Raw genomic sequence first — 21,124 nt, forward strand, 5'->3', positions numbered from 1 at the left:
ATAAGGCTTTATAGATATAGTTTCGATAATTGTGCTCCATAGTTATAGTTATATTATTTGCTATGGAGGCTGCAACTTGTATATTTTACTTGTTCATTTGTATATTTCGCTTGCAAATATACATGATAAATATTTACAAATGAAGGTTGCAGTTTGTAAATTTTGCTTGCCCGTTTGTATATTGCGCTTGCGAATACACAAACAAGGTAAGTATGTATAAATTCTGTATTTATACATTTATGATTTTTTTTAGAACACTATTTGCATATTTTGCTTGCCAATATACAAACAAGAGTAATTTATTATGAGTTTTTCATACTTCGGCCATAGATTTCCCAAGTAATATTTAGAGAAAAATTTGACAAATAATGTTTGTCCATACAATTTGCCATTATTTGGCATTTTTTTTTGGCAAATATCCCAAATTTCCAAATATTAGTTTTTTCTAGTATTTGGGCCAAATCTCATTATTTGAGATCTTTTAAAAATTGAAATTTTACACCAAACTTTTATCTTTTACAAAAACACCCTCTATATAGTTGTTTGCGTTGTATTACATAATATTTTACGTGAATACCAAAGTAGTGATGAAATAGTGAATATGAAAGTGATGATATGGTTGTTGATGAAAATGATGAACAATCGGCTCATGGTAACAAAGTTATGTGTTTTGTTTACTTCATGATGTATGGAATGATGCTTGTTGCACTCACTCCAAACTACCACATTGCTCCAGTGTCATGGACACTACTTGTTATTTGTTGCAACGAAGATCCAATTGACTTGTAATACAAACTTATGGTTAGTTTTGATAGTTTTTAAAACTTATGGGTATAAATCATATTTTTCTAAAAAAGTGAAATATGTTTCCCAAATACTATGGCCAAACACATGGCGAAATTTCACCCAAATAATATTTGCCAAAATTATTTGGAAATCTATGGCCAAACGCTAGTTTCGTATACAAATAACTAGGGTAAGCATATACAAATTATGGATTTATACAATCATCAGGATACCGAATAGCAAAATTTTGCGTACTATATTTAAGGATTAGAAATAATTGAAACCATAGTTGTATTACATAATATACTCTAGATATTTGTTATTTCGCGTAATTTTTCCTTGTTCGTATCCTAATTCAATCAGCCCATTATTATGGGCCTCCTCCATTGTTTTTGGTGGGCTGACCCATGTTTTAGAGGGTCTCATTTAGGTCCTAAATAGTAGCTCCTCCATTTCAATGGAGTATTATTGTTTACTTTAATTTTTAGTACATCTAAGAAAAATGTCATTTTCCATTTACATAATGAGTAGTTCTTTAGTCTCAACTTTCCACAAGAAAAAATTGTGACTGTAAATGAATTTGCACTAGTTTCATAAGTGGTTGACAATTTTAGCATTCTTTTACGTGAATATACAATTATATGTATTGACATATATATCATGTATCATTTGTATGTCATGTGTATATCATATATATTTTACTATATGTACACTTGTACAGTAATTCATGTGACATAAAATTGACATATGCACAAGATAAATATGATAAATAGTGACATACATATGATATTTAATAATTTACCACTAGATCACCACCTGAAAATACCACAACCATCCATTTATAAATCACCTTATACAATTACTACTCAAACTATTATTACAGTAGACAATTGCTATTGGGGAGATTTTCGGTTAGCTCAAGATTGTTATGCAAGATTGAAAGATTCAACTAAAGAAAATAAAATTAGAAAGGAGAATGAGATTTTCTCATTTTATTTGGATTGATTACAAATGACTAAGAGCCTGTTTGGATGGGCTTTTAAGCTAGTCAAACTGGCTTAAAAGCCAGTTTTTGACTTATTAGAGTGTTTGACAATTATCAAAGTGGCTTATTTTAAGTCAAAAATGACTTATTTTAAGCCAAAAGCCAAAAGCTAAAAGCTAGGGGAGGGGAGCTTCTTTTTTTTTTTTTAACTTAAAAACCCTTTTATGTTGACCAAGTATATTACCTTTTTGCCCTTAATTCTTTTATACAATTTCCAAATTGCCCATATTGAATTATTATTATTATTATTATTATTATTATTATTACTATTACTATTATTATTTTTATTATTATTATTATTAAATTATTATTATTATTATATTATTATTATTATGTCTATTATTATTATAATAATTATTATTACTATTACTATTACTATTATTATTATTATTATTACTATTACTATTACTATTACTATTATTATTATTATTATATTATTATTATTTTATTATTATTATTATATTATTATTATTATAATTATAAATATTATTATTATTATTATTACTATTACTATTACTATTACTATTATTATTTTATTATTATTACTATTACTATTATTATTATTATTATTATTATTTTATTATTTTATTATTATTATTATTTCTGAAATATGAATTTATATTCCTCTTATAAGGTGGTAAAGAAATATGTGAATGATAGAAAAATATTATTACTTATGGATGTAAAACATAAATTAATTTTGTTTTAATTTTTTTTAAAGTATAAAAACCTTAAATTAATCAACTTTTTATCATGTTAACAGCTTAAAGGGTATTTCAGACATTTTGATAAAAAAAATTGTTTACCAGCACTTATTTGCCAAACACATCAACAACTTTTTTTCCAACAGCAACACTTTTATCCAAACACATAACTACTTATTTTAAAAATAAGTTCCAGCACTTTAAAAAGTTACTTTTTTTAAGTTAATCCAAACGGGCTCTAAGATTGTATTTATACAAAAAAAAGGGGAAAATTACATGGAAAGACCATCCTTAAGACTTAACTACATAAATAATAGTACTTTTTCAATATTACAAATATGTAGGTTTTTTTTACATATATAGCAGTTTAAAGAAGTTGAAAAGATAATAATGATTATTATTAATATATATATAGATATATTAATTATTAAATAAAAAAGAGTACGGTTGGTTCCCACTAATGGGTAGTTATCAAATTTTGTACGGTTGGTTCCCACTATTGGGTATCAAATTTTACATTTCTTCTGATATAAGCTTACATTATTGTTTTTCCTCATAGTTCAGGTAGGAATTTTATAATATGAATTTGACACCAACTTATAAAAACACTTGTTACCATTAGTTGAAGTTCATATATTACCTTGTCGAACTTGAACGCTTAACTTTGAACTGAAAATTCTCCTTGATGGCAATGTGATTTACAAATCTTGGAGTATCTCCTTTTTCATATACAACTGACCTTCTCTAATGTATTTATGAAATTTGTTGTCAATTAGACCATCCTCGTTAATTTCTATTTCATCACGGGAGTAGTTTCCATGTATTGGCATAAGTGATTGAGTGAGTTCAACACGTTGTACCAATTGCATATCTTGGCTAGAATTTGAAGTTGAATTATTAGGAATCGAATTTGACAAAATTTCGTCACAATTTCTCCTTCAATGTTATACATAGAGGAAAAATCAGTGAAGCAACTTTTTCTCTTCAAATCCAAGTACCATCTCAAACTCCTATCGTTGTATATCTTCATTGGAGTATAATTCTGCTTCACGGAATATTTAATTTCAATTGTATCCATGAAAGCATAAATACCAAGTATCTTCATTGTTTCATCAAGAATGGTATCAAAATTCGAACTCTCTTTTAGTGTCAAGCCACCAACTATGATATTGTTGAAATTGTGTTCATTATCCCATCCACCGCTGTGTTGAACCAAAATTACAGTTTCTTCTTCCATGACAGAAATTTAGATTGGTTAATATGAGTATTTTTCAGTTTGAGAAAGAAAAACAAACTCGTAGTCTCGTTCGCTTTATATGTAGAAGGAAGAGATCATCGATGTATTAGAATTAAAGGAACTGAAGAGTTTGTGGTAGCTTGAATCACTACTTTATTTTACCCATGATCTATTCAGAATGTAAAAAGGCTATAGAAGTAAATATTAAATATGTCATAATTGTTATTCACTGAATATGGCCATATATATGTAATTATTTATAAAAAAGTGTCTACTTATGTTTTTTTCCCAAAAAAAAGATACCATTGGTAATTAAAGGTCCTATATCGTTGTACGGTCTAAAATTGTGTTCCAGTTTGATCAAAGAGCCCAAATTCAAAGGAGCAGGACCAACATGAAGAACTCCAATCAATTTATCCACCAATCTAATCACAACTAGTGGCAACTTTTCTGCAGATTTTACAGACGTGACCAAACTTTTCTTCTCTTTTTTACATATAATAATAAAAATATGTACCTGGACTAAGTTTTAGATTCCTATGGGTAAATTCTTATTGAAATTCACCAATTAAAGATTAAAGTAAAAATTCTTCCTACCCACTTGATCCGACAATAGTTGAACAACGTAGTACCTGCCAAGAATGTGTGTCCAATAAACTCTCAGCTAGTAAACCTCTGAATATTTTGAACCCCTTTTGCTCTTACTGTTGAATATTGTCAATTCTGTAAGTCAATAACAGTAGTGGAGAAAAAAAGTTTGATTCTTTCTGAAGAATCTGAAACCCCTTTTGTTTTTTAATCTTGATGATGGAGCGTTATGAGATAGTGAAGGAGTTGGGTTCTGGTAATTTTGGAGTAGCAAAGCTTGTTTGTGACAAGAACACTAAAGAACTCTTTGCTGTTAAGTTTATTGAAAGAGGCCAAAAGGTTTCCCCTCTTTTATAACCTTAAATTTGATGTTTTTACTCCATCTAGGGTATTTTATTTATTTGTTTGTTTGTGTTTTGAGGTTGTTTGCAGATAGATGAACATGTGCAAAGGGAAATTATGAATCATAGATCATTGAAACATCCAAATATAGTGAGGTTTAAAGAGGTATATGTTCTGCTTCTTACTAATGGAATGAATCTTCTTTTATCTTTTTTCTAATAATCTGCTTTGATTCCTATGGGGGTTCTGGTTATTGCTGTCATCAGGCTTACAAGGAACTTTCATTAAGTTAAAGATCTTTTTTAAAAAAAATTTCTTGAAGAATGGAGATAGCTTCACATTATGATATGATCAAAAGTGGTAATGGATCTAATTACTAGAACAGAAGATCTGGTTGGTAATAACAGTAACAAGATTCTTATTGTTATGTGCCAATTGTCCCTCATCGGATAAAAGAGAAATGAGAAATGCTAATGAGTGTATAGGCCAAATGAGCTCCCCACCTATCAGACTAGTCTTTTTGGTTGGCCTCTCCTGTTTGGTCTATACCAACTATGTTATGTTATGATATGATTTCTTTTTGAAGAACTCTATTGCTCGCAATTAAATGCAATCGTATCTTATTGATTGGATTGAAAGCAATCAACTTTTTTTGATAGTAGCTCTAATTCAATGATTTGCATATTATTTTGTGTTTGGGATTGTTGATGATAGCCAGGATTACAGTGGCTGTTCAAAATTGTAGCTAAATGGCAAACAGACTTATCAATTTTGTTTATAGTTTGTTTTTTTACATGAATGGACTTAACATCTCCAGGTCTTGCTTACACCTACTCATCTAGCAATAGTAATGGAGTATGCTGCGGGAGGAGAGCTCTTTGCGAGGATCTGTAATGCTGGAAGATTTAATGAAGATGAGGTAAGGACGATACTTACACCAGATACTGCAATTAGTCTTGGCTTAGAACAAACAAACTGTGTATTTTTCATTTGATTTTATAACCTTTGCGTATGGTAGTCAGATCTTTGCTGCCTCTTTACTTGGTTGGGTTGGGTAATATGCCTGTCACATCCATGGTAAAGTAGTAGTCTACCATGACATTCATACGGTCCTTTGATGTGGGAAGTCCGCTGGGTAGTAGTCTACCATGTCATGGGCTCTGTTGATGAGTGAAACTAAACTCTTAATTTCCAAGAATGACATCTTATAAGTTGAAAGCACAGAGTGATATGCAATGAGAAGTGTCCCTTTAAATATGTTATCACTTGACTATCTCCTTGTGTTTATGTCAGCTCTTCCGAGCAGACTCTCTTCTAGTTTAAATCATCTCAGTGGCTTGATTATGTTTATTTTTTACTCAGGCAAGGTTCTTTTTTCAACAACTGATATCAGGGGTTAGCTACTGCCATTTCATGGTACAACATCAATACTTCTCTTGCTGTGAACTTCCTTCAGTCCTCCTTTTGGGACTTAGTATATCTTTGGTCTTCCGTTGCAGCAAATCTGTCATAGAGATCTCAAATTGGAAAACACACTACTTGACGGAAGTGCTGCACCACGTGTCAAAATATGTGATTTTGGGTACTCCAAGGTTACTGATCTTTTCTCGAGGTTTTAGTAATTCTTACATCTATTCAAGATTTAAGCTCATATAAAATTGCTGCACTTGTTTGCAGTCATCCGTGTTTCATTCTCAACCTAAGTCCACAGTGGGGACACCTGCTTATGTAGCACCAGAGGTCCTAACAAGGAAAGAATATGATGGAGAGGTGCTACATCTTTCTTCTTTGTCATAATATTTGTCGTATACACTCATGTCTCCTCCTGTTAATTCTTGAAACTATAGCTTGCAGATGTTTGGTCCTGTGGAGTCACCTTATATGTAATGCTGGTTGGAGCTTATCCATTTCAAGATTCAAGTGATCCCAAAAACTTTACAAAGACTATTTCTGTGAGTGATGACAACATAATCAGATTTCTAGTAGATGAAAAAGAAGCATGCTTTACTCTGAATTTAGTTTATCAGTTTGCTGCATTTATTGTTCATGCAAGTGTGAAGCATTGAAAAATTTACTGCAACATTATGATTGGCTAGTTTCCATGACAGAAAATACTCACCGCTCGCTACTCAATTCCTGAGCAAATCCAAATTTCCCTTGAATGCCGCCATCTCATAGCCAGGATTTTTGTGGCAGACCCTGAGAAGGTAATAAAATCATATGGTCTTCTGCGGATCATAGAATAGTTCATGCGTTGTGTCCAAGTGAAATATCATTATCAGTAATTAACTCATTGTCTCGATATATATATGTATTCTGCTTAGGTGCAAGGTTCGTTCCCACCAAAGGCCTTCCATAAACTAGCTTTCTTGTTTCTTGTTTCATGTTATATTGCGAATATAATGTGCGAAAACCATAAATGCATGCTGATTATACTTTTGCAGAGAATAACCATTCCAGAAATTAAAATGCATCCCTGGTTTTTAAAGAACTTACCAGTGGAACTGATGGAAGGAGGAAGTTACCAATGTGCCGATGTAAATAACCCTTCCCAGAGCATGGAAGAAGTTTTGGCGATAATACAAGAGGCTAGAGTTCCTTTGCTGGTTGGAGCACATTCTTATGGGGGCAGTATGGAACTTGATGAATTGGATGAAGCTGATATTGAAGATGTGATCGAAACTAGTGCTGATTTTGCTGGTCTACTGTGATGTGTTACACAATGCTGTAATTACCATTAGGGTGAAAGAAAAGAGCAACTGGTAACTGCTGTAATATCCTGAGTAGACACTCAAGAGTTCACCCTATAATTTGCTGATAGTTTTTTTTTTCTTTTTCCTTTTGACTAAATGTGTTTACTACTTTTGACATCTTAGAAACACACTTTTACCCCAAGATTACACAGTTTTGTTTAGATTTCTGGAATTAGATCGTTTAATTTTTTTTTTACACAATGTAGAGTTTTAGCGGGTGATATTTTAGCGTATATAACATTCATACAGGTGAATACAGAGGGATTGACTGAAGTTGCTATTAGCACCCAGTTCTCAGTTTAGTTGCATAGATGAGCTGTTTTTGAAAGCAGGACGTCAAATGAAATTAATAAGAGGTCGTAAGAACAACCGGTCAACCACCAAGCCTAAGCCTGTGTACCGACTCCACAATCATTGTTTCAAGTTTATGGTAGATAATAAATTTTGGCAAAGTTTTGAAGAAATGATCAGTAGGAAAAAGGGAAAAAAATATCAATAAATTACCTCAAACAAATGTTAGTGTACACACGATTGAACTTATTCAGCATTCATCAATAAAACTGAAAGATAAAAATTAAAAAGAACAAAAGAAGTTCAACAGGAGCCTGTATAACTATTAAGATCTCCCCATACAGCTTCCTCGACTTCTTCCCATGATTTTGCCATCTTCAGTTTCTTCCAAGTACTGAAAATAGCTCCCAGAACATTTTCATCATGCAAAATACAGTAACACCTGTACAGATAGAATTCATTGAAAGTGAGTTTAAACCACTACTCCATGTACGAATAATGTGCGACAGGGGAGTAGTAATAAGTCATATAGAATCAATGGATTCATGAAAAAGTAAAGCCCATTGATGACATATTTTATCACAATTAATATTTTTTTGGCTAAATTAGGGATCAAATGGTATATAGTTCATTTGTTGGTAGCTTGGAGCATTAAAAGCACGCCTCTTACTTACCAATTAATTGTTTGCATTAATTGCACGTGAGGGGTTATTTCTTGGTTTCATCCAGTCATAAATAACTTGATTAGATAATAGTAGATAGAAACAACGGTTGTAAGGAGTCAAGGAGGATGCGGTTCCAATCTGTTCTATCTTCATCCACAAAGCTCATGTTGGCTAACATAGAGAACATCCGGAGACTCTAGTTCTAATAATTGACTAAAACCTCCACTGAATGATGTCAAGTTCAAACTTCTAGTGTATTCAGCATGTTAAACAGTAATGCGGCGTATCTAATGACTTTGAAAGTGATTTAGGGGTCTGATTGAGAATATGATATTGGTGGAGAATCAACAATTCTAAAAATGACAAATCATGCATTGATTTGGTGAAGGTCGAGGGTTATGAATTCTAAGGCATGGGTTTATATGTTATCAAAACACGTCTTACTATCTTCATATGGTCGGATATTGTATAAGCTCTGGTAGTGCAATTTAACTTTGAAGAAAAAAATGTCTCCAATTGTTTAATGAAAACCAATGACAACAGTATAGAAGAAATATGACATGAGAACATATTACTCACATGGCTCGGTAAGAAAGTCTCTGAAATCCATTGCTTTTAGCTGATGCATTCACTCCTGTTTTAACAAATGGAAGTTTATAGCTATCCAGAAACTGCTTCAGTAAATGTGGATCTCCTCTAAAGATATCCAGGTGTATTGGGATTAAGTCAGCAATTGGGTCCCCTGAGAAAAAATAACTGGTTACTAATCACAGAAACTCAAATGTTTAAAAATAAAATGCAAGGAATCAGCATTTTACAACTTTTCGCATATGAGGTTTTTAGTGATGCAAGGATTACTGTGCGAACTCGAGTGATCTACTTGTAGTTAAGTGATGGCGGGTGTAGTATTTTCACACGAAACTGCCAATTAAATATGCACCAAAAAGCTTCTCTTGTCAAAAGTCAGAGAAACCACCCAAAATAAGGTAAAACCTTTTCTTTTTTTAAAATAGACCCACTGAGATTTGTTGATTAGCTCTCACGTTAAAATAAGTAAAGCTAATCTTCAAAATTCAAGGAGGGCAATATTCAATTGTACATTAGAATCGGTGTGCCAAAACATACAAGAAAATAAAAGAAAATAGTTTTTTTTTTTTTTTTTTTTTTTTGAGAATTGGTAACATTAAAATAAAAGAAAATAGTTCACAAATTATACTTACTAAGCAGTAACTTTGGAGTACCTACGAATATGACTCTGAAACTTTTCTTTTTGTTTATTTACTTATTTGTTTAAATAGGCAAAACCTGCCTCTTAAACTGGTGCCAAACTCTAAGATCCAATTCAGTTCCATATTAATTTCCATTTTCTTTTCTTTAGCTATTTCTTTTTGTGCTAAATAATCATTGACAATCTAATATGCACCATAAACTTAACCAGATTCATATGACATGAACAATAATAAAACAGTTCCTTTCATAGACATATCTTAACTTCTACAAATTATATATTATTAAGGGACAAGTAGTAGAGGACTAATACAGTACATATAGGAACATGGTTCATCCATCTGGAAAGGAAATAAAAAACAACCAGCAGACCAAGCCCAAAAAGCAAGTTAATAGTTGCTCAATAACTCACCAACAGATAGACCACTGAAATCGAGTATATGAGTAGGTCTCCATGTACGTATAGGCTCACTCAAATTAGATCCATTTGCAGAAACATTGTCAATTAACTCGGGATCATCAGTAGTCCCTCCAGAGCGAGAAGTAAGGGAACACGGTTCCATGTGGATATTGTCATCCATCACATCGGAGTGTATCCAGGTACAAGATCTGACTCCCATGTCAACCTTAAATAGGAGACCATAAACAAGAATCAGAGAAATGCATTTTCATCAGAGAATGAACATAAGTGCCATTGTCACTAGCAGGAAGGAAAAAGGGACAAGAAACAATGAAGTGTCTTAGCCAATTGAAGGAAGTCTAATCAACTTCATCTTTAAATATAAGAACCTTTTGGAGGTCATCAGGGATGTATTCCTTGACTTTCTCAATCAGCTCTCTAGGAATTGGATCACCCCTACAGATTGAAATAGAAAAGTCTCAGATACAACTATGCAGTAGCAGCTCAAATCTACGGTGCTTGTGCCAGCATATGTAAATGCACAGGAAAAAACTCATGTATAGGTACCTCACACTGCAATAGAGTAATACAGCAGTACCCAACACATACACATTAACAGGCAAAAGAACTGTCTGAACAGAATTTGTTCTAATAAGGAACAAAGAAATTTTTTGAGGAGCTTAACAAGAGAGTTGAACATTAATCCAGTAGAAAACAAGCAGCCCAAAATCCAACACACAAATTAATAGGAAGTGTTTGTCTAAATATAATTCTTTCCCAATTCTAAATAAGAACTGAATATATCACGTCCTTAATGTGGTGTAGAGGAGAGTTAAGCTACGGTAATATGCCTCCTCTACCATCTTGGTGATGCAATATATAAGTAGTAAAGAAGTCGTTAAGGATTTCTCAAATCAAGAAATGACTTTACAAGGTACTTTCTTTGTCCAAATTTAGGTATCTCACGGAATTTCAAATTGAGTTCATCTTTATAAATTATTTCACCACAACTATTAAGGGAAGAGTTGAATTATATTTTTGTGTGTATAGTGTATACATATGTGTGTGTGTATTATCAATAGAGTTGGAACTTACTATATTTCAATCAAAATTAGTCAAACAAGAAAGAAAATTGACTTTTTCGAGACTTTGAACATTATCTGAAATAAAAGTGGATCTCAAGCTACGGCTCTGGTCACACAGTAACATGTAGGCTGATCTGACACCAAATGAAGAGACAACCAAGAACAACCCCCCTCCCCCCCCCCCCCCCCCCAACAAAAAATAATCATATATAATCCCTGACATAGCATTTACACTGATGTAACACTAATCAACCCAAGAAATTCTCTAATGAGTCGTTTGGTTTGAAGACAAGTAATGTTGGTATTATTTCTTATTGACTGTTCGGTTTGTTGTATTAAAAATAACATGCATTGCAAAATTTCTAAGAAAGAAGTTGTTTGCTTACAAAAATACCCTCCACCTTATTTAGGTTTGAGGGACCAGAGGGGTAATTTTTGTCATTTTCAATGTTTAATCCTGGCATAACTAGTTCCGGTACTATTATTCCACCCTCTAGCAGGGATAACTTTTTTTTTCTTTTCAAAATTGGGGGTAGGGGAAGGGGAAGGGGATTAGAACACTCACCAACAAGGTGAAAATTCAAATATTCAACCAATTGAGCTACTAAGATTCCCCTGCGGCAGGGATAACTTATCCTGGTACTAATTACTAATCCTAATATAACTTATCCCAGGACCATCTATGCTTGTCCAGCATACCAAACGGTCCTTGAGACACATGGTCTCAAGCATCACAGTCAAAGGCACAAAGCCATGCGAGCAGAAGCAAGAAAATAAGGAGAACATTTGCTACATAATATTGAGACTTTAGAATGCTGCTTTATGATCAACAAAGTATTCTGTTGTTAAATGTTTACCATTTGGTCAAGCGATCACAAACATCCTTCTTTTTTCTGTTCAGTGTTTTCAGGAATAAACTCCACTCTGCAGGGACACAAATCTTGTCCTCGTCATCCTCGAGATTCCCATTAGCAGTGGGTACTGCTTTCTGCTGGGTTTCCAACAATGTTAAATCATTCAAAGCTGGGCACGGCACAAGATGAAGGTTGCGCATTTGTTCTCCCAGGAACGAGGCCAAATTTAGAGTGTCTTCCCATGAGATGGAATCTCTTCTGCAAGCAAACACAAACTAAATGAAAAGGGGAGGAACATCAAAAAACAACTGCAAGTACTTCATATAAATGATACAGGCAACTGTAGAAATCGATTTCACTAACATTTGAGCATATATTTTCCCTTTGCATCTCTGTGTTATGACATATGGACATATTGTTGTGCCACTGCCAGTGCTTACTAGTTCGGCTAATGACATCCCGGCTTTTCTATAATCAAGCTGCCTTTTACTCCATAAGCCAAATGGATAATCAGCTTGCTCATGTTCCACAAGGGGTCTAAAATTAGCAATCACCTTTGGAATTCCTTTGCCATCCCAACACTGAACCTTACACAAGCCATTTTCAATAAAGAGAATCCCACTGGATAAAACATTAGGAATGTGATTCCTCAAAGGGGAGTTCATTTTCTGGAGTGAACTGTAAAACTCGAGCTACAAAAGATCAAACCAAACTGAATGAATAAAGTACAAAGAAATATATCAGCTGGAAAAATAACTGCCAGAAGTACAGATATACCTCAGTGCCCAAAGAATGAAGACAAGCTTCTAATCCCTCTTCAACAAGTATTTTTATAACATTGTCCCCAACTAGATAAACCTGTACAAAGGTATTACCACTTGTTAGGTTAATGGTTACAAAACATCTTTGTAATAGAAAAATTGATCTTCCACCCTTTCTTAAGCATCTCAACTTTAGCATTAATTCATTGAGATGAAAAAAGCCTACTTGAGTATTGATGAATAAAAACTTCAACACTTTCACAAAGGTAATGGTGTCAGGCGCCAATAATAACTAAAAGTTTCCTTCAACTTCAGTCTAGATAAAAAAGTGACACTAATGAAATAACCACATAAGTAGAAGATCCACTAAGCACAAAGACTTACCGGATTGCTGCCTGTTCCAACAGGAAGCCTCTCATCATCTGTAGGCAACGGCAACCCATGGAAGGTACAAATTTCTGTCGCGTGTGCGTACCATCTATCAGCATTCAGCGCCAGACAGGCTCCCTAGCAGAAGTGATTCTAAGGTCATAAGCAATAACTGAAGCTTAAATTACACAAAAGGTGACCCCGATGAGAGATGACCAATTATTGATCTAACGCCTCATTATGCAGAACATTTATAACCTGCGACTACATGTGATCAGCTGTGCAGATGAAAAAGGTCAAGGTTCCTGCTATGCAGCTACATAAGCATATATAAATTCATCAGCCGTAATGTCTCATATGATGTAGATCCAAGGATTTTGGAGCATTCTTCCATCCACCATGAGATTGGAGGATTTAGAGGAAGCATGGCCTCAAGGTCTAACGTATGTTCAAGTGGTGCTCAAGTGGATATTTGAAGGAAGGGTGCCAAGCACCAAAGCAATTAGAAGGCCAAAAACATAGAAGCTGCAGATTTTTGCTACAGTGAAGACCCAATCATGAAGAAGGCAGCATCATGAAGGCCGCGATCGTGGGTCCCAGATCAATATCATGTCCTATAAGTTATATTCTGCATTTGGCCAATTTCTGCAATTTCATCCGAATTCCGTTCTACCCTTATGTCTAGGGACTCTTAAGGTATTTATAATACTAAGAAAAGACCTAGTGTAAATAGTTCCTTCCTTCCCATTTTTAGGTAGCTAACTCTGAACATGAGATTTCTCTTTAGAGGTGATGGTTGTATGCCATAGTTGATCTGAACTTGCAAGGGGTGCTTCCAAGTAAAAATTTTCCACTTGAAGTATCTCTATAGTTTAGGTTTTTCTTGTTTGCATAATAGAGTGTTTATTTGATACTGAATGTTCTAATAATTGCTTTCTAGTTGGGTCTATTCTAAATTCCTTATCGTTTTACTATAATTCTTGATATCCCTATCCCGCTCTACATCATATAATGGTTGATACAAATAACAGGATTTCCTTTTACATGTAATTAGAGCCATGAGTTAAGACAAAAGGTTTGATTTGATTAAAAAAAGAGAAAAAAACACTAACCATAAACAAGCAGAGAAGTGAACATATAAATACCTTCCATATAAGGTCTCTAGTCTCTGTTTTTTCAACCCAGAGCTTTGATAACCACTCTCTCATCTCTCGCTGCCCTATAGAGTTGCTTGAGCTCCATAACGAAGTGTAGTGATCTTGCTCTTTATCCAAAAACATAGCTAGGAAATTTATGTCATAAGAAAATTCCACCTCTGTCAAATCTATGCCTTTAGAGACACCATCTATAGTACTTCCATCTTCTGAACTTCTAGGCTGGTCAACTCTAATCCTCTTATCTTTTCTTGACAGGTCAGAGCAGCTCAAACCACTTTCTAAGGACAACATATTTTTCCTGACATCCTCAATACTAATGTCATCTAAAGCAAGAAGCCCAGCACGACATACTCCTTTATGTCTATAACCAGGCGCCATATCCAGACACACAAATTCAAAGTTCTTGGAGTTCACAAAATTCTGTGTCACAGCAACAGTAGTCTCTAAATTTAGCACGCAATGCCACCATCCACTTGGGACAAATATTGTTTCCCCAGGCAGTTGAGTGCACTCTATTGGTTTGTCTTCCTCAGCAAGAAGAGGGTAGAAGTCCAGCCACCACTGGATGAACACGACAGAAAACAACACATGGCTCAAGTAAATGAAAACCAATCACAATATTTGGCAATGTAGAAGCAAATTATTTGCATCTCAAAATCATTAATACCTGCAAAGATGATGGGCTGTCAATATTGACATCACCATCTTCTTCATTTACATGCACTGTTACTCCTAAAGGTACTCTTCCAGGGGGATATAATGCCCACCTGCAAAATAAATATTAATAAGGGCCTTTTTTTTGTCTCCCAACAAGTATCACAATGGTGATTAATCCACTACTTTCAAACTACAGGAGAAGAAAAATTCTTGGACAGTGTAAAATGAGAATACACCAAAATATTTCAAAAGCTCCAAATGATATTTATTACATGCTATAAACAAGCTCAAATCTACTTCTGAAATTTAAAAGCCTCCAAATTTTTTTCCTTCTTTGCTTTCCTCCTTTGGTGGGAGGACAAAGGAGCGTCACAACTCAAGAAGTGGAGAACTTAGCACCATGTCTTAACATTGGAGAACTTTGAGCAAACAACATCAATCTAGTTCTATAAGCAAGACTAGCAGCAGCAAACCAAAATCTATAGTTTGTCACCATCCACTTCTTTGGTGAGTTTCTTTTTAGCTCATTCCCGCTCCAAGCTATCATATATATATATATATATATATATATATATATTCAAGTGCACATTTCATGAAATAACTTTGAGGAAAAAAGTGGAAAGCTGATTTAACTAAGATTTTCTGTAAAACTTGCCCCTTCTGCATATACCCATGAACCTACCATAAAATGCAGAAAGTATAATCTGCTTATAGACCCAGAAGGGAAGAGAGAGCTTAAGAAAGCGTCGTTCAAAAGTATGTTTTCTAAATGAAATTCTTATTTAGGTTTTTCTTTTCTATCTTTGACTTCTTTTCTTCAACACTCTGGCAGCAATTTTCTGATCAACCCAACTATCTCCACCCACAACTGAGTGAACCAAAAGTGCTTCCATTGCTTTCTACCACAACTTCATCATCGATCAGGGAGTTTATCAGCAAGCACTCAGGCAGTAATGAGTACGAGTTTGATTGGTCAAATTATCACACAAAGCATGCATCAAGTGAAGCATTCAGCAAGATCCTGAGACAAGATGACTGGCAAGTGATAGACTGGTTCTCATAACATACCTTTTACGGCCACATAAAAGTGTATTCCAAGCACTAGTTAGGGATGGATCAACATGCCAAGAGGCACCAGACCTCTCTGGTCCCATAATGAGCCATCTGAAGGAAGGTCGCTGGTCCATGTCCAGCACATCAAAGAAGTCCTCTTTGAACATATTTGGAACAGTGTACTCCTTCAACAACTCTGGTGCAGCTTCCCCAAACTGAGAGAAAGTAATTCAAATTAGAACAAACTGTTGTCGGAGAACTGTACAGAGAAGACAGCAGGATTGGAAAGGAACCTTCTCGTCGAAAATGTAAAGAGGATCCTCATCATGCTGAACTTTCATATATGACACATAGTCCTTCAGTTTCATCCTAATTTTGTGACGACTTCTTTGAGATAATTTAAATGCTGTATCTCCATATTTTTTTAAAAGCTCCTCTGTTGTCCATGTAGTCCTTGCAGGCCAAGTGTCGGCTAATCCACCAATTAAAACCTGTTATAGTGTAAGCAATAAGCTTGGTGAAGATCATAACATATTCATTTTTGAGAAAAAGATCATGACATATTCATATGACATGTCTATCAAGAAAACCATGCATAAGCTATCAGCACATAAAAAAGGTTCAGACAGATTAAGGCCATTTCTTTGCCCCTTTTTCAAGAATGACACGTGAACAGCATTGGTCAAATGCTAGAAATGCCAAGTAGACTTAAAGAGAAAGATCCAGTTTATATCAATCAATCAACTAACCCTCAACCCTAAGCTAGTTGGCGTCTAGCTATAAGAATCCTCGGGATAAGTTGATGAACTCAATGTATATAAGAAAGAAAAGGAAGGGAAAGACGGAGCAAAAATAAAGGAGAAGAGAAAAAACAACAAGAAGTAGCAGCAAGAATCACTATATAATTTTCTTTTGATAAGTAAGAATAAGCAAGTGATTTGTTTTCTGGTACACATGTAAAACTAATAATTACAAGACAGTAGATTCTACCTTCATCTATTCAAATCTCTGCTTTGACTTGGGAACAACTATAAGTAACACTTGACATGTTAAAGTAGTTAAGTAGAAATGGGTCCAAAAGTGGCATAAAACCTATGTTGCTCGGACTTTTAAAAAATGCCAACGGGTGCGTGTTGAATTCTCCAAATTTTTTGTGTATTTATGGAGAATCCGACACGGGTGCGGCATCGAAAGTGAAGAATCCGTGCAACTTAGCATAAAACTAAGTTAGTTTTCGAGTGTTTACTACATTGATTTCTGATACTAAGAGATTCAATCAGTGCTAAAGATAATAGAGTAAAGGTGTCCCTTTAAGCAAAGTAGACACAATTGTGGCGCGACTTAGAGAAGAGAATATATGACATAGTTTGACAAAGACAGTATAAAGGGAAGGAGGTAAAATGACTTGAAATGATGCACACTGAAACATAATTTTATCACAGCTTTTATTTGACAAAGATAGCAAATACAAAGACAATCTAACAAATTATCAACAATCTAACGACTACTCCATGTGCTTCAAAAGCATTTATAAGTTGCAAACACCATACCGGTTTCTGTCCATCATACTTATCACGAAACTCATCTATAGAAAGGTTCTTCGCTCTTTCAACATTTCCGGTATCATAATAAAATCCATTCAATGATGTATAGCACCGGTATAATCTACGATAAAGGAATAAAGAGTTGAATCCTGCAAAGTTAAGCTTCCATTAGCATATTATGTACAGTAGCATTGCGGAGTTGAAGAATATCCAACAAACCAATAGCAATATATATTACCATTGAAGTGTAGCGGTTTCTGGCAGGATTCATTATTTTCGAAAGTCACATTCAATCTACATCAACGGGGAAAATACAATGAGCTGACTGTCAGAGAACTTGAATCTAGTCAATGAAGGGTAACTACATTGCAGAAGAAAATACTATGAATAACCATACTGATCCAGGGCTGTTCTTTTCCAGGAGCCTTTATACTGAAGCTGACGATCAGCAATATCAATGCATAAGCTCATCCATAGGGGCTCCTCGTTGCATAGTATATACATCACACTGCAAAACAGTAAGTATTTGAAGAAGGTATGGGAAAAAGTGGGCACTGAGGTTTCCCTTAGGCTTACTCTGAAAAATGGAAGACACTGACTTCAAATAAGGAGCTGTATCTCAGAAAATCATATCCAATCAAAAAGCTCGGCCTATTGACTCTAAGAGTGATTAACAGGTATAGGTGGCACAACCATTAGAAGTAGTAACTTCGTCATTATCATCCGCAACTTTGTTAAGCAGATAATCCAAGTATTAAATCATATTTCTACAAACATGCTTACAAGTAAATCCACGGTAATTTGATCACACAACAAGAAATAAGCAAACTATTTGCATCTACCCGTCCATAGACCAGTGATAACCGAAAACGATAAAAAAGAAACAGCATAATCAGTCATTTATCATCTATTATTTAAAGTTTGAAAATTTCCTACTGTTTGTTACCAACAATCCCTATTGGACTGATTTTGTGCTAGAAAAAGAAATACGCACACACAAACACATCGAGAAGCCTAAGCTGCTGCACGAAAACAACACAAAATGCACATTCTACTATATCATAGAAATCAAATAAATATTGAACACACCTATGTAAGAACAAGGAAAAAACACCTGTCCTTTTTGTCATCTACTAGTTAAATTTAGCAAGTCTCTAATGCTATAACCAAAATTCTCTCCTAAACTAATTTAGTATGCAAAAAAGAAATGAATCGCACACACAAGATCAATATTCCACTAATTCAGAGGAATCAAATAAAAACTAAACAAAAACCGATAATTTAGAAGAAGCAACGAATCATGCAATTGAATGAATTAAAGCTTAGCTAAATTCAAAATTAACACTCGTCCCTATCTATATATAATTAGCAGAAATTGAGCTCTAATCCAAAAGTTATTGAGCAACCCTATATTGAAAACTATATTACAAATAGCACATTCAAAAACATAAAAAAAAATACACAAGACTAAGTTTTTGGCAAAAAATATCAGTTGGAGAATTGAACGAACCTGCTAACACAGGAAAGTCGAGCGACATCGCGAGGAGTGAGATAAGTCAGTATGGAACACAGAATTTCGTCGGGAAGAATGCGGAGGTCACCGAGAGCCGCCGGCCTCCGATCAGTTTGGTCAATTTCCATCGGCGATGACTCTGGTCGCATTTGCAATTGGGGATTTTTCTTCTACTCAGATTTCCAGAATTCGATACAATAGTTTGTTAAATCTGCCGCGTAAAACTTAAGCAACAAGCCGAGCGCGTTGGATTATTCCTTTCTCCTTTTTGCTAAATTTATTTATTTTATCCTCTCTTTTAGATTTCTTAGGCGTGGCAAAAACGTGTCACATTCAACAAAATTGTTGTGTTATCCAATTTTAGTAATTTGAAAATTTTACAATATGCTTTATAAAAAAAAAAAAAAAAAAAAGCCTTATGGATTGTCTTAAGTTTCTGAAACGGCAAGAATTCCAACCTATAAAGCTTTTGAATAAGATTTGGCAGAATGAAATAAATAATTACGAATTCAGTGCATTGATAATATGTTATTATTTTTAATTAAGGACATACTCCCTTCGTCCACTTTTATTTGTCATGTTACGTTTTTTGAAGGTCAATTTTACTAATTTTCAAAGTTAAATTAGATTACATTAATTCGATATATTAATGAAAAAATTTAGATATTCAAAATTATACAAAAAGTATTAAAAATTGCAATTTTTTTGTATATCAATATGATGTTAGTCAAAAAATTTAAACTATGAAAATTAAAAATAGACGAAGATAATAACAAATTAAAATATATTTGGTAATGCAAAAGTTTCTTACGTTTTTTTTGTCAATGTATATAATTCATTAAATTCTCTTATAATATATTCATGTCACGAACACACCAACTAATAATGTATATCTTTTTCTCTTTTACCTTATGTATCTTATGTGTTTTACATCCTGTTGAATTGGATATCTTGTTTTGTTTCAAAAGGAATTGTATATAGAAAAGACATAAAGTAACATTTGAAGTTGTTCAAAATTTTTAAAAAGACATGTTAATTATGTAAGTGTCTTATTATTCTTAAATAATTTGAATTGATATTATTACATTATTTTTCGACTAATCTTAAATTTTAAAAAATAAATATTATCACACACCAATTATTACGTGATACATGTTAATTTAATTTAAAATATATATATATATATATATATTTCATTTTAATTTTTTTTATCAATTTTTTTCTTTGTTACTTTTTAATTTTTTTCAAAAAAATATTTTTAAATTTCACTTCACCTCCCACCCCCACTCCGATGCTCAAGCTGACCCCCTCCGTCCTTTTTCTTTATCTCTTTCTTCTTCTCCTTCACATACCAACCTCACCTCCACTCACATTCAAGCTGAGCCCCTCCCACATTTTTTCCCTTTTTTTTCTTCCTTTTTCTTTAGCAAACATCCGTTCTTAATAGTAAGATTATTTCTTTAATACAATACTATTTTCTAGACCTTGTTGAGTTATTGATAACAAATCTAATTATTTTTTCTAAATAAATTTAAAATTTTGAAGTTATCATCAATTAATTTATCTCCTTTTCATGTAACTTCAAAATTAGAAAATGATAATTTTGACAGAATCAGTGAATTCTCCAAAAATTGAAAGAAGCTTGAACTCAGTTACTAGAAGAAGACACAAAGCTTTTGTTGTGTCACTTAAGTTATATAGGAATTCCTGAGCCCAAGAGTTAAGAATAACAAGTTTTTCCTTACCCAAAATTGAATACCCGCTTAGAATACCAAACCAGATGATATTTGTTGAGAAGTGCAAAATCGTATCCATACGATTCTCATTTTGTATCGTGATTAATTGATTGAAATTCGGATAAAAAAAAATAAATGATACATTTTAATCATCTTGAAATCTAATGGGTTTATCAAATAGTTCAAAATGTAAAAAAAAAATATTAGATAAAGTTTTTAAAATTGAAGAGAGTTAAACTAATAATAGTAAAAGAAGGAGGATGAAGTTGTGGTAAAAATTGACATTAAAAACGAAGAGTTTCAATGGAGATGACAATGAATTTTTGAAGAAGAAATATGAAAGAAAAAGGGAAAATA

The 21,124-nt window shown here is 33.5% G+C and overlaps 2 protein-coding genes across 2 annotated transcripts; one reads left to right on the forward strand and one right to left on the reverse strand.

The window, feature by feature from the left end:
* The first annotated feature begins 4,385 nt into the window (after positions 1–4,385).
* LOC125814251 (serine/threonine-protein kinase SAPK1-like) lies at positions 4,386–7,540 on the forward strand. Its single transcript, XM_049493714.1, has 9 exons — positions 4,386–4,699; positions 4,793–4,867; positions 5,520–5,621; positions 6,065–6,118; positions 6,202–6,294; positions 6,380–6,472; positions 6,550–6,654; positions 6,811–6,909; positions 7,147–7,540. The coding sequence occupies exons 1-9, from the start codon at positions 4,577–4,579 to the stop codon at positions 7,411–7,413; spliced, it is 1,011 nt and encodes a 336-aa protein (XP_049349671.1). The 5' UTR covers positions 4,386–4,576; the 3' UTR covers positions 7,414–7,540.
* Positions 7,541–7,926: 386 nt separating this feature from the next.
* LOC125814165 (F-box protein At1g78280) lies at positions 7,927–19,306 on the reverse strand. Its single transcript, XM_049493622.1, has 16 exons — positions 19,029–19,306; positions 17,916–18,026; positions 17,757–17,812; positions 17,525–17,667; positions 16,268–16,465; positions 15,990–16,189; positions 14,932–15,031; positions 14,253–14,825; positions 13,123–13,245; positions 12,755–12,835; positions 12,341–12,669; positions 11,981–12,235; positions 10,428–10,494; positions 10,051–10,264; positions 8,991–9,153; positions 7,927–8,188 (listed from the first exon to the last, which is right to left on the reverse strand). Exons 1-16 carry the CDS (start codon positions 19,178–19,180, stop codon positions 8,050–8,052), a joined length of 2,904 nt encoding a protein of 967 aa, XP_049349579.1. The 5' UTR covers positions 19,181–19,306; the 3' UTR covers positions 7,927–8,049.
* Positions 19,307–21,124: the final 1,818 nt, after the last annotated feature.

Source organism: Solanum verrucosum, unplaced genomic scaffold (genome assembly GCF_900185275.1).
Source record: "Solanum verrucosum unplaced genomic scaffold, falcon-dt-bn FXZP01000230.1, whole genome shotgun sequence".
NCBI classification, from domain to species: domain Eukaryota; kingdom Viridiplantae; phylum Streptophyta; class Magnoliopsida; order Solanales; family Solanaceae; genus Solanum; species Solanum verrucosum.

Excerpts from the sequence above, each read along its gene's own strand:
- LOC125814251 (XM_049493714.1), top strand. The coding sequence starts at position 4,577 with ATGATGGAGCGTTATGAGATAGTGAAGGAGTTGGGTTCTGGTAATTTT. Across the intron at positions 5,622-6,064 it reads GAAGATTTAATGAAGATGAG|GCAAGGTTCTTTTTTCAACA; the intron begins GTAAGGACGATA and ends TTTTTTACTCAG. Across the intron at positions 6,295-6,379 it reads GTGATTTTGGGTACTCCAAG|TCATCCGTGTTTCATTCTCA; the intron begins GTTACTGATCTT and ends ACTTGTTTGCAG.
- LOC125814165 (XM_049493622.1), bottom strand. The coding sequence starts at position 19,180 with ATGCGACCAGAGTCATCGCCGATGGAAATTGACCAAACTGATCGGAGG. Across the intron at positions 17,668-17,756 it reads GAAACCGCTACACTTCAATG|GATTCAACTCTTTATTCCTT; the intron begins GTAATATATATT and ends TTAACTTTGCAG. Across the intron at positions 8,189-8,990 it reads AGACTTTCTTACCGAGCCAT|GTGTTACTGTATTTTGCATG; the intron begins GTGAGTAATATG and ends CTATCTGTACAG.